Below are 15,536 nucleotides of genomic sequence, written 5' to 3' on the forward strand. Positions count from 1 at the left end.
ACATAAATAATGGAGTACAGACTCCGACTAATTCAACATAAGACAGTTTGTCCTCTTCGAAAATAAAAATTAATGAGACAACTTGTCCAAGTCCTCATAAAAAAACTTACCATGTCATGCCAAATACTTTTTAATTTTTAATTTTTCTATAAAAAAATTATTATATATAAGGTCGTGTAAGTCTTATAGAGACGGTCTCATAATACATCGCGAGTTTTTTTTTGTAATTTAAAGTAAAAAGTAATATTAAAAAGTCACGAATAAATGATACTATAAAATATAAGGAGGCTATAATGTCGAATATGATGTTAACGGGATTTGAATTCTGATCGTAAATACCACTCCTCATAATTTTACCAGCTAAGCTAACTGATATCTACATGGATATGCTTATTATGAAAATAAATACTACTATATAGTAGACAAAAAAATGTCATTTTAGACTACCATAGATAAGAATTTTATAAAAGACAAACAAATTAAATACAGTAATTTTTTACAAGTTTTAATTTAGTGAAACACCGTCTCTCACAAATACCCGAAAGAATATAAAAAAGAGAGCAAGAAAGGTTCATAAAAGATGAATGTCAGCTTATATGTTTCTTTCAAATTAAACATCAACTTCAAATAGTATAAACTTTCAAGACCACTCCTCTCCCTAACAAATGATCATCATCTTTTGACATTTCCTTTACTTCTCAAAATTCTATGTTCTTTTCCTCAAAACACATACAAATATATACCCTTAATTATCCAGTTATTATATAATTATAATTATAATTATATAATTACATAATAATTAAAAACATATAATAATTCTTATAATCTCAAGTTTTGCTTAATTTTCTGCTAAATTTTTGTTGGGTAAGTTAAGATTTTCATAAGATTCTTTTCTTGAATTTGTTAGTATCCAAATTCCATGCAAAAATATTCAGTTTTTGTAGCATTTTTTGTTAGTTTATACACATGTCTTCTCCACTCTTTCATGATGCTTAACTTGTTCTATGTATGTGTATGTGTGGTCATTTTCTCTTCACCTTCCTTATGTTATCTACATTTTTTTTAATATTCTCATTTTATTCATCACAAAATCTTGAATTCTTATAATTACTAATCTCTAGGTAATTATTCTACTAATCATCATTAATTCAAATATTACATGATCATATATAACATTTTTCCCATGAAATTTTAGTTGATCATTTTGATCAAAGTTGTATACTCCATTCTTTTGGTTATCTACGTTTATAATTTTCTGTGAGCAGTATTTTAATCAAACGTAAAAAATGAGATGAATCGGAGGTAAGTAGTTTCTTGTACATGATCATAGCTATTCTCTCAAAATTTTCTTACTTTGCTCCTTTTTTTTCATTGACTAATTCTAGTCAGTTGCATACAAAATTACTGAAAATATCATTTATTTTAATTACTAGTTAATTATCTTTAATTTTTTTTGACTTAGTCTATTATTATGAATTTCTAACCTAATAACCACGTGGTTTGTTGAATGGTGATGTATAAGAGCAAGTCCAATGGTTTAGCTTAGGGACTTGCTTGCAATTTCTTAAAATTGCAAGCTATAGGCTAAACCATTGGAGATAGCCTAGTAGGATTGCTTGGGTTGAGCAACTAGTTTCATTAGGCTAGTAGCTTAAGTGAATCCACTAAAAAAACCAACCAATAAGAAATTAGTTGGGTTCAATCAAGCTAGTATAAATAAAGCTAAACCATTGTACAAGTTTGGTAGTTTAAGATTGTTGTAGCTTAACATTTGATGTGGCAAAGGTAAGCTAGTTGCAACTAGCTTACCATTGGACTTGCTCTAATTCTCATCATGTATTATTCATGATTTTTTTTTAAAAGAATTTAATTTAATGCTTGATATATATAAAAAAAGAAAAAAGAGAGAAAACCCAATTTAGAAAGGCAATTATGCATGTGATTAGGTTGGTAGACCTTAAATTTTACATGCTTAGAAATTGTACTTGTATAATGTGAACCATATAAATCAAGAAAAAAGAAGACTTACTATTCATGTCATCACATTATAATTGCTACCTTTTATAGGTATTAGTTGAGTTAAAATTTAATGTTCATATTAATATCACTCAATTATCATATCCCGCAACTTGCAGCAGCCATTGAGTCACTAGGGTAATTCTTATATGGGTATTTTTTTTATTTAGGGTGGAAGATAATTCATGTGAATGTTGTTGAGAAGACGGTTGCGAATATAAGAATTCGATTTGAATGACAAACATGAGGAAGATGGAGACGGAGGATCGACGAGGATTGGATAGAGTAGTATTTCAGAAAGCATATGTAATGAGCAGTTCATTTTCATGTCAAGTATGTGTGGTGGGTTTTATCTTTGGAGTAGGTCTTACTTCTTTGGTATTTGCTGCTCTTACTTCTTTTGTTCGATTCGATCTCGATTCAGTTCAGTTTCATCACATTGCAGCTTCTGTTGTGCCTTGGAATTCCGAGACTGCCATTTCAAGTATGTTGTTCCTTCCATTCTTATGATCATTTGGTTGTTCTCTTTTTTTTTTTCAAACAGAGTAGCTCTGTTTTTCCGTTTTTCGGAAAATGCACGCGCGGTGTCCTTGGACTTTGATGTTTTGTCCGAAATACCCAGTTTTTTGATCCGGAAAATTTTAAAAGGGTATAATTCGTGTTTACGAGCTCAGAAAGTGACGATTTTTTTTTTCAAATTGAATATCTTTTCGAGAAGTACGACTTAAAAAAAAAATTTGTCGAGTTTGGAAATCGTGAGCAAGAAATATGGTCAATCAAAGTTTGTTCGGTAAAAAAACTTTGACGTAAAAAACTCCTAGTCACGGGATCCAAACACGACATTTTTTTTTTGTAAATTGTAGTTCTCGGAAAGATAATCGATTTGAAAAAAAAAAATTTATCACTTTCTGAACTCGTAGACACGAATTATAGCCGCTTAAAGTTTTTCGAACAAAAAATTGGGTATTTCGGGCAAAATTCGAAACTTCGAGGGAACCGCGTGCATTTTCCCTTTTTTACGATCGTCTTAGTGTAAAACCGTTTTAAACGAGATTTTTGTTTCGGAATTTTGTTTTGTGTAGATACCAGTAGAGACAATAGTTCGAATCTTGAAACCGAGAAAAGAGAAGTATTCGTAAATCCAAGTGAAAAAACTCGATGTTGTGACAAGGAAAAGGTGTCTTCACTAGTCTCAGCTTGGAGTTCTTTACTAAATGAAACACAAGACTCGTCGATGAGCTCCAGATTGAATGTTCCGAAAGCTCCTCATTTGGAGGACTGTAAGGCAAGAGGTCGGATGAACAAGCGGCTTGATACGCTTGTCGGAAATGAGAGATTTCCGCCTTGGACACTTTGGAGAGGATCCTTAGACCCTTATTCGGAAAAATCTAAGGATGAGCAGTTACATAAGTTCCGGCATCAGCATATGTCTGAAGGCGCTTATCCGCCTTGGGTAAGTTATAATTTGCTTGCCTGTAGATTAGGCCCTGTTTGGTAATCAACAGATTATAATTAGCAGACGCAGATTGGTCAAAGTCAAACAGATTGCAAATGACAGATTTGATTGACAAGTTTGACCAGTATATTACAATTGGTCAAACATCCGAATTAACCAGACCTGACCCAATGTGAAATGACCCGATTGACAAATGGCAAAAACACACGGAATATGACCCGACTCAAATGATCATTTTCCAGGCTTACTTACAGATTCCTAACTTTTAGCTATTGGGGTGTCAATAATGGCAGATTACAGGATCTGATGACGAGAATTACCCATTAACGAGGAAAGTGCAGCGCGATATATGGCTGCATCAGCATCCTCAGAATTGCCGCGACCCAAAGATCAAATTTCTTGTGTCTGATTTTGAGAGAAATCCCGGTCTGGGAATGGGAGCACAAATTTCGGGTATGTGTGGAGTTTTGGCAATTGCGCTTGCTGAGAAACGAGTCCTTGTTACTAAGTACTACAACCGCGCTGATCATGATGGCTGCAAAGGTAATACACCAGAAAATCGCGTAATTTCAATGTTAAGGTTGGTAAGAACCGGGTAAACTGTTTGCGTTTCTTACAGGTGCGTCTCGTGGTAGTTGGTCCTGTTACTTTCTTCCTGAAACATCCCAAGAGTGTCGTGATCGAGCATTTGAGCTAATGCAGCAAAAGGAAGCATGGGATACGGGAATCATAAAAACGAAAGAAACATATTCATCGAAAGAGATATGGAAAGCGGATGTACCAACGTGAGTTATTTTCCGCTGTTTTTACTGAAAAATGAATTTTACTGAAAACAGTTTATGAATGTATCTGTACATTGAAAAATTGCAGGAATTGGGGTACGCCGTGGAGTTATTTGCAGCCTACAACCGAGGTTAATGGCAGTTTCTTCGCATTTCATCGTAGAATGGAACGGAGATGGTGGCTTGCACAGGTAGATCTGTCATATATGTTATGCCTGTTTCAGGGTGTCCTATTTTCATCACTGTATGAATGATTTTGGTTTCGATGTTTCTCAGGTGGTACGATATCTTATGAGGTTTCCGAGTGAACATACATGTCATCTAATGAACGTTGAACGACATTCTGCATTCGGAAAGGAGGCTGCAGAAATGGTCCTTGCAAGTCTTAAAGGAGAATGGTCTAAGGTACTAATCTTTAATACTCGCTTCATTTTACGACTGTAAATAGTCGAGTCATTTTTGGTTCGGGTAAAAATGTAAAATCAATTTTGTCGAATCTAAGCTTAGATATTAAAACAGGACGACCTGGAACAACCAGAATCGGAGATAGAAAAATACGTGTGGTGGAACCATAAACCATGGATCCCACGGCCGCTACTAAGCGTTCACGTTCGAATGGGAGACAAGGCTCGCGAAATGCAGCTAGTCCAATTCGACGGTTACATGGCCCTAGCCGACAGGATCCGCAAGCAATTCCCAGATGTAAAGAACATATGGTTATCAACCGAGATGGAGGAAGTCGTAAACATGACAAGCAATTACATTCCAGAAGGATGGAAATTCTACTACAGCAACGTGAAAAGACAGGTCGGAAACACGAGAATGGCAACCTATGAAGCGAGCCTAGGGAGAAAGACGAGTACAGAGAACCCGTTGGTGAATTACCTGATGGCAAGCGATGCTGATTACTATATCGGGGCGTTGGGGTCCACTTGGTGTCATCTGATTGATGGGATGAGAAATACAGGAGGGAAAGTCATGGCTGGATATTTGAGTGTTAACAAAGATAGGTTTTGGTAACCGGTTTCGACATTCGACAGATGTATTTAGATTCTCCATTTTCAGATTAATTACTATTTTGCATGACCTTGTGATTTTTTTGGGTATATATATAGTATTATAGTGAAATGTTGTATATCAGAGGATCATATATTCATGTTGTGTCAATATACAGAATTTTGTCCCTCGATTCTGCTGGTTTCTGAGGTTTAGGACGGAGTAACACAGATCGAAACAAGAAGAATAAAAGAGAAAAGTCGCGATATAGGATAGTCGAGAAATTAATGGTAATAGAAATCTTAAAAAAAAAAGGGTCTTACAGACTACAGTAACTCGTTTTCTACCCTCTTCTGTCACCGATTACCAATCGCTTTCTCTCTTGTTCCTTCTGTTTTCGAGCTCTATAATAAGAGTCGAGATTGATTACTACGAAATCAAAACTACCCTTATCCCGAGTCTATAATAAGAGTCGAGATTGATTACTACGAGATTGATTACTTGTATTTAAGTGAGAAAAAATGACAGGCAACCGATGCAGGAGAATATGAGACATCAGTGTCGGAGGGAGGGAGACGGGGTAAACAGAGAGATTGCGATCCTGGCAAGAATCCGAAAAATTCTTCAGATAGTCAAAAATTACAAAAATTATGTCTTTCGGACATTACCCGACCAATGCATTTCACTGCTTTTTGCAGCAAGTTTCAGGTAGCCATGATACTACAGCCCTAGAACCAAAAACTAATTGGCTGATTCTAACTTGCATTGAGTACTATCTTGTATCGACCGATACTTCTACTGCTGTCTGCTGTTGAAGCTGTTAATGAACTCGTTCGGATGGACAATCATAAAACCACAGTAACTAGACCAGAAGAACAAGAAACTATCAAAATTACAACTTCAAAACTTGAGAAATACAGAGTTTTGATTGAATAGTTATCCATCACAATAGAGTGGCATGAATACAAGAGTATTTCCTAAACTAAGCTCTAAAGGAGTACAAAACACTGATCACATAAATAATGACAACAAATCAATACACTACAGCAGAAAAACAATAAATAGATACATGAACTAGTAAGCTAACAAGAAATTTGGAGATTTCTGCTGCTCCTGAATCTCATTTCACATAACACAACACAACGATACAAGACGGTGACAAAACGAACTGGTTCATCGCCTACATAAAGGTTAGAATATGGGTGAAAGATTTTACCTTTATCATGATCAGGAATTTTGGAGAAAAACCTGTTATTTTGAAGCTACTCGGGTTCCTCGCCCAAGGGATGTCGGATGTCCCCGTTTTTGGGTGCAGTTGGTTTTCGGGTCTTCTTGGTTTTTGCCCTCCTTGCTTTCATTCGGCGTTTCTTCTCACCGACATCGACCCAGGTATAATCTGCCGGTATAGTGAATGGGTCCGTGTCATCTTTGTATCGATGACTTTGGGACTCGCCGTCACTCGACTGTCCACCACGGCTCCCTTTCATCCATGATATCCATGAGGTGGACCCTTCGGAATCTCTAGACTTGGCATCTTGGAAATGGGTTGGGCTAGACGGAGGTGTAACAAACTCGTCTGTTGGCTGAAGCTCTTCAAATTTCGTGAAAGTGATGACAACTCGAATTGTTGGGACTATTGGGATGGCAATCTGCAAAGAAGGAAATGTAAAATTGGAGCAGTAAGGCAGAGAACAAAAATGTGAATAGAACACCAAACTCTATTATGTAATAGCGTTAACTGTCGACATATCCCAGCTGTCATATGTTCCGAGGTATGTTTTGGTCGTCTAATAAATATCTAGTCTCGTTCCACCTACCTAAACAGCTAGACCTGGCAAACACGTCATTCAGGTCGAGTTGTAACATAGAATGTACTAACTGTTAACAAAATTTAAAACAGAAATTATACATAAAATCAAACATTCACAAGTTTTATTTTTAAAAGACAGCAATTTGAACCAGAAAACTATATCACAGTATTACCTTGACAGGAAATGTGCCAACAGGTAGCTTTGTGGTTAAAAGCTCACGGAGTCTCCGAACAGCCTTAACCTTATTAGCTAATATATCTAGCAAAGGCAGAAGTTCTTCGGTCTGCAATGGAAAATCCGGAGTTAACCAAAGAACAGGTCTCAACCCCTTTTTGTATTCACTCTCATGCTTTAACTCAGTAACAGCTCCTTTCTTCTTATTCTTCTTACTGCTTTTATCTTTCGTCTTCTTGGAATCGCCCACAGTCTCCTTCTGAGCTTCAGGCGCAAGCTTTGAGAACTTCTTTAGAATCTTCGGATCTTCAGATTCATCAGCTGAATTTTTGGAACCCTTCTTGTTCCAAGCATACCAAGTTTTCTTCTCTTTACCGTTGCCAAAAGACTCGCCATTTTCAATGGAAACTCCTGACCCATTTTCACGACGATTAGCATCAGCATGATCATCATCCTCACCAACCCCCTCGGAATTTCCCATTCGAAGAGCCGAATCTAATTGTTTTCTCTCTTCGGCCGTTAATATTTCATCAAAATCATCTTGCTCCCCTCCATTAGCGAGCTTCTCGTCATCCTCTACAGCAAAGAGCTCCTCATCTGTCATTGCCCCGGGAACCCTCCGCGACTTGACACTCACCATTACATGTAGCATGTCAAAGACTTTGGCTTTCCAATGGCCAACCATTTCAGATCTCTCTTGCCTTCTCCAATTCAAATGGGGAATAAGCTCGGCCTGCGTGACATCAATGCCTGGTCTATATGTATTAGTCTGTGACATCATGGCTACTTCATGGGCAACTTCAGTTTCCGAGGGCTGAGCACCGGCTCCTTCCAAGGCATTGCTTATTTCTTTCTCTTTATGAGCAAGCACAATTAGAGAGCCGGTAGGTAAAGACACGTTTCCGTCCTCGGATGTGTAACCCTCCCCAAGGAACAAGAACGTTTGATCCGAACGCTGAATACGGAACCCGTCAAACCCCGCAAGGGTCATATCAGCTCGGAGATTCGACCCTCGTTTCCAAATCCTATAAGTGTCCGAAGGTGCAATTCGACCAATGAAAGGTATGACCGAACTCTCAAAATTAAACGATATCTCCATATAGAAATCACGAATCCTAGAAGCCGAAGCCACAATCCGAGGAAGCCTCCGGCACCATTTGGCCCAAGCAAGGGGCTGATAATGCCTAGCGATTATCATAGCAATTTGTTCCTCCCTCGTACAAACGGCTTCCTGAAGAGCATTCCATCCATTCTCATTCTGTAAACTCCAATCAGCACCCGCTGCCATCAAAACCTCAGCCGATATAGGGTCCCGCAGGCGTACTGCAAGATGTAATGCAGTCTCACGACCAGGAACATCACGTCGGTCGACCATACCAGAAAACTCATCTGCCTTAGCCTCAGCAGCAAGAGACTCAGCCTCATTAGTCACTTCACCAGCCTTTGCCAATTTAGGCAGTGACCCAATTATCCGCTTCAAACCCGCATAATCACGACGAAGAACAGCTACATGAACTGGACTATGAGCATACTTGGATACATCTTCCATCTTTTTTCAATCTATACCTCCCTTTTCTTCCTCTATACAGCAAATTTAACACCTAAAGTACCCTACTCCCATTTCTCAACACTAATCCAAATTTTCAACAATTTAACCTCAATTTTTCAAACAATCAACTCAAAGATCCAAACTTTTTATGGATTTAAACTAGTCTTCCAAGATTCAACACATCCCACAAAAAGTCCACCCTCTAAACACCTCAAAACCCTAAAAATTTACCCCCTTTTGCAATAATTCAGTTCAATCTTCACTAAATTCAACAGATAATACCCAAAAAAAGCTCAAATCTGCAAGTCAAACAATAACACACAATACATTCAATCAACAACAACTAACAATTGGGGAAAAATCAACCAAAACCCACATACAATATTCAACAAAATAGCATAAAGTTCAAAACTTTCAGCATATAATTCCATAAAATTGAGGAAAAAAGCAAGAAATTACCTTTAAAACCAGGATAAGAAAACCCCAATTGATGAAAGATCAAGTATACTTTGACTATTCTTCTTCTTTCAGCTCATCTATCTAAATCTAAAGTCAGTAAAATAGAACAAAGAGAGGTTGGTGTAAATAATCGGAATTGGATGAGACGGTTTTAGTATGTATTGAGAGGGTCGAGTTAGTTAATAATAACTTACCCACATTTGAATTAGTTTGGATCTAAGAAAAACATGACACAACACACAACACTCTTTGAGTCTTTGGTTATGTTGTTGTTAAAGAAAAGGAAATAAAGTAGGTGACTTTATCACAAAATATGTATTTTTATGTAAACTGAGACACACTAATCTCAGGGTTAGCTGGACCTTTGGTTACAGAAAGACCCATCAATGGTGACAGCACACAAACTTGGTCCTCATGTGACTTCTTCTATGGTCTAGTCTATATACTATTACTATGTGAATAATGTGACTATGCCGTCCCATGGTAGAGGTGAGGTCGGGTCAGGTTGAGAGCGATGTGTTTATGTCGGTCCCATGCGAGTGATTGGTTGAGTCGGAAAAGTGTCGGGTTCAAAATTCATTTTCGGTTGTGTAGTTATCGCCATTTTGATTACGTGTTGTTTTGGGTGTGGGTAACTTTAGGACGAGCATAGGTCATTCAGATCGAGTCATTTTCAAGTCAGCAATTATCTGGTCATTTTTAGGTCTCTGGTTGAGTCACTTTTGCCCGCTCTAAATATGGTAAATAAGGATTGATTCGGGTTTTCATACCTTATCTTTGTCGCAATTTTTTCTAATATACTTCGTATAAGTTTGAAAGTACATCGATTAATCGACTAGAAATTCTATGGATTTCATGTTCGATTCTCAGTAAATATAGTAGTAATCATAACGAATCGAGTGGGAGAGTTCACCCGCTCATGTATTCTTGCTCGGCTCAAATTTGGACAAAACTCATGGTGCAAAACAAATACTCAATGTCCATACTTTAAATTGATATTCAATGTCCATGTATATACTTAAACAAAGTTCCATTCTCACCACATTTTACTAAATTTAAGCATAGATAAAATAATCTATATGAAATCAAAGAAAGTCAAATGAAATGGCAAATGAAAACAATGAGAATCGAACAAAAGTAAACCTACTAACACAACTAATCCATCTCAACTTCCAATTAGAGGAATCGAAATTGTCGTTGATAATATCAGCAGAGTCGGCTTTATAAAATTTGTCGAGATTCCAAACCGTCGACACAATCAATAGTTTACTACACTTCTACATCGAATAGTAATATAGTATCATGTCAAATAGATACGGGGTATTTGTCATGAGAATCCCGTGTTCTACCGTCCACGTCTTTTGTTCACACTAGATCGACATGGATCAATATGTCGAACATTTGGTTAAAAAAAATATCAAAAGAAACAATCTTTCACCCCAGGCCGCCCAAAAAGTCCAAAACCACCCGACATAAAACCTCCTGAAAGCTGAAACCGCCAATACGGGAGGCAATACCTCAAATGACACGGTCGACCTGCAAACTTACTAAGACTTTGGGTGAGGTAAAAAAGAATGTTGGTTAGTCAATAATCTTAGAGGGAGGTTTCTGAGCCAACAACTCGCACGTCAACACTGTGTCAATAGATGTTGCACGTCTCCCAGTACCGAGCACTGGGACGAGGTTGAAAATAGGTTTATCGCTGCTTTTGAAGTCTGGATTGGCATCTGCAAATTCTTGGAATGCAATGCTGAATGCAAGCGACAATGTCTCCATCTGAACTACAGAACCTGCTTGATAGTACAGCCTCAAGTACTGCAGGAAAGCGGAAAAAAGACGTGTTATTAGTTATTACCCAATCGAGATAGCCAAAAAAACGGGATTATCCAGTAACCAAGGATTAACTAACAAGAACCATTCGATAACTGAACAAGTACAAAAGAAAATAAAGTACAAAAGAAAATAATGGCTCGCTCAAGAAACTGACCATGGCATTCTCCCAGGTAAATAAATTTTCTGCGAGAAATCTATTGATGAGATAGATGCAGAACTTGGCGATTTTTTCAGCTTGTTCCTGTGAGAGGGGATTCCCAGCAATCAGAGTGTCTTGACAAATTTTTGCCATATCATCATTTGCAATGGCGAGCATAATCAAGCATATGTGGTCGACCACTACGCATTTTTGGACGAGAGTTTCATGCCATGTTTCTTGCTGAAATCCCCAGCAGTTTTGCAAAGCCATAAATGCTTGATCTTGGGTAGCTACGTCGCTTGTTGATTCACTATCATCCATGACAAAAAGTATTGGCTTCACTTCTACTAGTGCTCTGCGGCAATTAAAAGGTAGCACAATTATCAGTGAAAAATGTCCAAAGGTAAGAATTCCCGACGCCGCTAGATACTAAGCATATACAATATCCTCGAGCATAGAACAAATCAAACGAGTGCCGAAATACCGAGGCAATAATTTCTTACTTTAAATTCCAATAACTTGACAAACTAATCTAATCAAACCATCTTATTTCAAGGGTGCAAAGTTGATGCTAACATCATGTCATTCCATAAGAATCTCAAAAGACCACCTAGCATTCTAGCAGAGCTAAACTCTACCCTCTAGTTACTAGCTCTGGGTTGTAGAAAAAAATACTAAATTCCCAGCCCTCATCCATGTTCAGAAAGTCCTCCGGATCTCTGCTCCACCTACTGACTAATTAAGGCAGGCAATCCGGATATGAGACTGCAGATAGCTAAATATTTGAAAGGGTTAAAAACGGCTTTTACGAGCAACGGAGCAAGTAGCAGTACAATGCCAAGAGCCAACGAATAATGCTCAGAAAGCGTTGTTAGGAGTAGATAGAAGTGAAGAACTGAACTAGTACAACAACATCAGAGCCTTAATCCAAAATGATTTGGGGTCGGCTGACATGAATCATCCTTTAGAACCGTCCATGGGTGATCGCACACCTCAAAATGCGAAAATATAGAAAAGGAAAAGTGAAAAACAAAAGGAGAGTGAAACATAATACAAAAGTCAAGGTAAACTTATAGGTTTTAAAATCGAAGTCCGGATTTCTTTTATAAAAACTTAGAATTTAAATCGAGAATAAAGATTAAAATGATTTTGAAAATTGAAGTAAAACTTAATGGTCCGGAATACCTTAAAAGTAAACCAAGAAGAACTGAACTAGTATACATCAGAAATTATTCCACCACATGAGATACCCTAATCGATTTGTAACATCAGGACCATGATCAAGTAACAAAACAAAACAGAAAGAAGAATAACATTGTGAAACACAAGAATACCTTTTTGGCAGGTCGGGGACTAGTACAAACAGAAGAACAGGATCAACTACTTTAGAGACCCTCCGTTTGACTGAATGAAGTTTTTTAAGCTGTCCAATGGACCCTTCCCATTTCTCATGTAGTTCAGCTCTGTCTTCCGATAAAATATTCGATGAACAATAAATAATAAAGGCAATGGCAGCGGTAGATATTGAACAGTTAAAGCATTCAGCAACCGCTTCACTGTTTAACAATGCTTGCTCCAGCTCTGCACTAAGACCACCATTACACAAGGCCATTGTTGGGGGATCAAGACCAATTTGCCCAGCCATGTGTAGTATGCCATGATGCAAAGTCGCCTACAGCATTAAACATATGACATGATGATTGCGTAAGAAGCAGACAAACGAGTTACAATAGATATCAGATTTTATAGCAAATAGCTTCATGACCTAGATAACCTTCCGAGGTTAAAGAGAATGAAAAATTATAAAATGTGTACCTGGCTATAAGGCCCAATGCAACTAGGGGCCCAGCTTGAGATACTCTGCACATGTAGAACTCTTTTGGCCTGATCCCTAGATGCCAACACTTCAACATATGCTTTCCCCAATCCCACTTGTGACAAAGGCAATTCTATGGTGCTGCGTGATGGAACTCCGAGTGAACATTTTTCTTGGGTGATAAAACTCACATATGTTTCATTTGCCAAAGCAAACTCGTTCATGTCAGCAATATACAAATGAACATAGATTACACACTCCCAACCAAGACCATGCTGCTTGAGTTCTGATTCAACTCCAGACAGAACAGTTTTCAAATCATCCTGCAACCCTGATAAAAATGCAGGGTGTAAGCATTGTTGGACACGCAACAAGCGACCAAAGCGATGATAGGTAAGCAAAAGTTTTCATGTGAACAGCTTACTTACCAGGAGAAGTTCTGCTAGGGTCCTTCAACCAGCAACCAATGGAAAATGTATCCCCACTACCGGTTTTTGATGTATGCACACGACAACTGGCATTTTCCATCAAATTAGGAAGAGACTCGGGATCCTGGGTTTGATGAAGAGTTTTCAATAAATTGTCTCCTTCAACCTCATAAACACAATTCATATCCTCCAAGCAGATGTTGTTCCCAATACTGCTACCAGTTGAATCTGTACAGAATAGCTTGGGTTCTAAGTGGAAAGCCACAGGATGAAGGACGCCGACAGGAGCTATGGAATCTGAAGAATGTAGCACGATTTGGAAATCATCCAGTACTATCCGAGCAAACTGTAATTGTTCAGATCGCGACATAAATGGTACTCCGTAGAGAATAAATAAGGAAAACGTGTAAAATAGTAATACATCCATCAGCTTCGGACGGAAAAAATACAGGCTGAGTGACCCTAAAAAAATATCTACAAGTAGATGTCAACCAAGCAGTAGGCAATGTAGAACGTACTAAGCATACTTGATGCGCCTCAACAATACGCAAGATTATTAGCATACAAACGTAAAGCAGATTTCCATCACCAATGAAGCCAATGAGTCATTATGGTTCTGGATTACAACTGAAAAAAGCAAAATAAAGTTGCTAACACAAGGGTAAGGTTATATTACCTTGAAAAGGGGACAATCGAGGGTCAGCGTTTCATACTCTCCTCCTTCACCACATACATTGATTCCATACAAGCTGGCAAAAAATTTAGTGGATATTAGAAGAAAGTTGCTTGTCTTACTTCATTCAAGACTCAAGACAGTAACGAAGGTATTTCTAACACACCCATTCAAATGATGCAAATGAGATTTCATGAAATCCAGCTCCTTGCCTAGATGCTTTGCAGGGTTCAATCCAATAGCAGCAACCTACAATCAAAATAAATAGATTAATGTCAAAAAGTTATGATTGCTCCCTAACAGAAACTTTCACGAGCAATTCCATTTTGAATAGATAAGAAATTAAAAAGTCCACACTGTTCAAGAATTCTTTTTCTCCACTTTTTTGGGAGTGCTTTAAATTACGCGAGCATTCAACATATTAGACTAAAACGAAAAAGAAAAAAAAAAGAACCTTTTATATTGTGAAGTGTCATTAAAAGACACAAGAGGGCGGCACCCATATACAAAGGAAAATTGTTTTTAAAGCTGTGAGATCTAATATGATGGACATGGTGGTGTCAGCAAGATGGTGGCAAGGCTAAAGGATGGTGGTGGGGGAGAGAGAGAAAGAATATGTTTAACAGTAGTCAAACATGAAAGGTAAAAAAGTCAGTTTTACTGCGGAAGGCAAGTTGGAGTTAAATGGGTATGGGGTATGTTCCTCAATATTGCAATATTTATGAGGAATTTGTTACTAGTATCGCTCCAAGAGATGTTTCAATCCCCTGAATGTTGATATTGACATCAACTCTATTAAACCATCAAATTAAGAGATTGGGTTGGCAAGGATACCTCACCTATGCAGTTACCAACTAATAACTCAAGAAATGAACAATACACCAGATTAGCAAGATTGCATTATGCTTGAAGGCTGAAGCATTTAACATACCTTCACTATAATAGCAATTATCCCACTTGTGATCTGTTAAACCACAAATAAAAACATCAGAAATGTAAAGAAGAACTCGATTGTATACATAAAATTATTGATCATATCAAGATATGCATGTGTGTTTCTATCTCTTTCTTTGTGTCAATGAGAAAATGTATGCAGAGTAATACTGATCCAATTTACCATTTCCTGAAAAAGCGGTGATTGCTCCTGTTTCCATAGATAAGCTAGAGACACTAGTCCTAGTCGCGCACAAATATTTTCGACTCTCAACCTCTGATAATCAGATGCTATTGCACCCGAAGAAACTGCAGTTACTGAAGGTATCTGCCGCTTTACTTCGGCTAATAAAGCAAACATATCTTCAACTTCATCTCCAGGGGTCATTGTGTAGCTCAATTCATAATGCCTACATCACAAAAGAATAGAAAAATGATATAATCAACATTGCCGAACACCAAAGCAAAGTA

The 15,536-nt window shown here is 37.7% G+C and overlaps 3 protein-coding genes across 6 annotated transcripts; 1 reads left to right on the top strand and 2 right to left on the bottom strand.

The window, feature by feature from the left end:
- Positions 1 to 617: 617 nt before the first annotated feature.
- On the top strand, positions 618 to 5,443 carry LOC141619702 (uncharacterized). 4 transcript variants are annotated; one of them, XM_074436722.1, is made up of 8 exons: positions 618 to 902; positions 2,187 to 2,500; positions 3,099 to 3,469; positions 3,766 to 4,015; positions 4,092 to 4,257; positions 4,343 to 4,445; positions 4,531 to 4,659; positions 4,774 to 5,443. In XM_074436722.1, the coding sequence occupies exons 2-8, from the start codon at positions 2,251 to 2,253 to the stop codon at positions 5,272 to 5,274; spliced, it is 1,770 nt and encodes a 589-aa protein (XP_074292823.1). In that variant the 5' UTR covers positions 618 to 902; positions 2,187 to 2,250; the 3' UTR covers positions 5,275 to 5,443. The 4 variants fall into 4 exon arrangements, with proteins under 4 accessions (XP_074292823.1, XP_074292824.1, XP_074292826.1 ...); XM_074436723.1 differs by having other exon boundaries at positions 620 to 864; XM_074436725.1 differs by lacking the exon at positions 618 to 902 and adding an exon at positions 972 to 1,012.
- A 714-nt stretch (positions 5,444 to 6,157) lies between these two features.
- LOC141619703 (uncharacterized) lies at positions 6,158 to 9,693 on the bottom strand. The gene is made up of 3 exons (XM_074436726.1): positions 9,244 to 9,693; positions 7,234 to 9,083; positions 6,158 to 6,899 (listed from the first exon to the last, which is right to left on the bottom strand). Exons 2-3 carry the CDS (start codon positions 8,782 to 8,784, stop codon positions 6,513 to 6,515), a joined length of 1,938 nt encoding a protein of 645 aa, XP_074292827.1. The 5' UTR covers positions 8,785 to 9,083; positions 9,244 to 9,693; the 3' UTR covers positions 6,158 to 6,512.
- A 743-nt stretch (positions 9,694 to 10,436) lies between these two features.
- On the bottom strand, positions 10,437 to 15,453 carry LOC141619705 (diphthine--ammonia ligase-like; the record flags this gene model as incomplete). Its single annotated transcript, XM_074436727.1, is given in 9 exon segments — positions 10,437 to 11,058; positions 11,231 to 11,570; positions 12,550 to 12,887; positions 13,031 to 13,362; positions 13,460 to 13,805; positions 14,136 to 14,208; positions 14,299 to 14,381; positions 15,064 to 15,096; positions 15,250 to 15,453. Coding segments are annotated over 9 exon segments (1,983 nt in total), but the record flags the coding sequence as incomplete, so codon positions are not given.
- Positions 15,454 to 15,536: the final 83 nt, after the last annotated feature.

This window comes from Silene latifolia, chromosome X (genome assembly GCF_048544455.1).
Source record: "Silene latifolia isolate original U9 population chromosome X, ASM4854445v1, whole genome shotgun sequence".
Lineage (NCBI taxonomy): Eukaryota > Viridiplantae > Streptophyta > Magnoliopsida > Caryophyllales > Caryophyllaceae > Silene > Silene latifolia.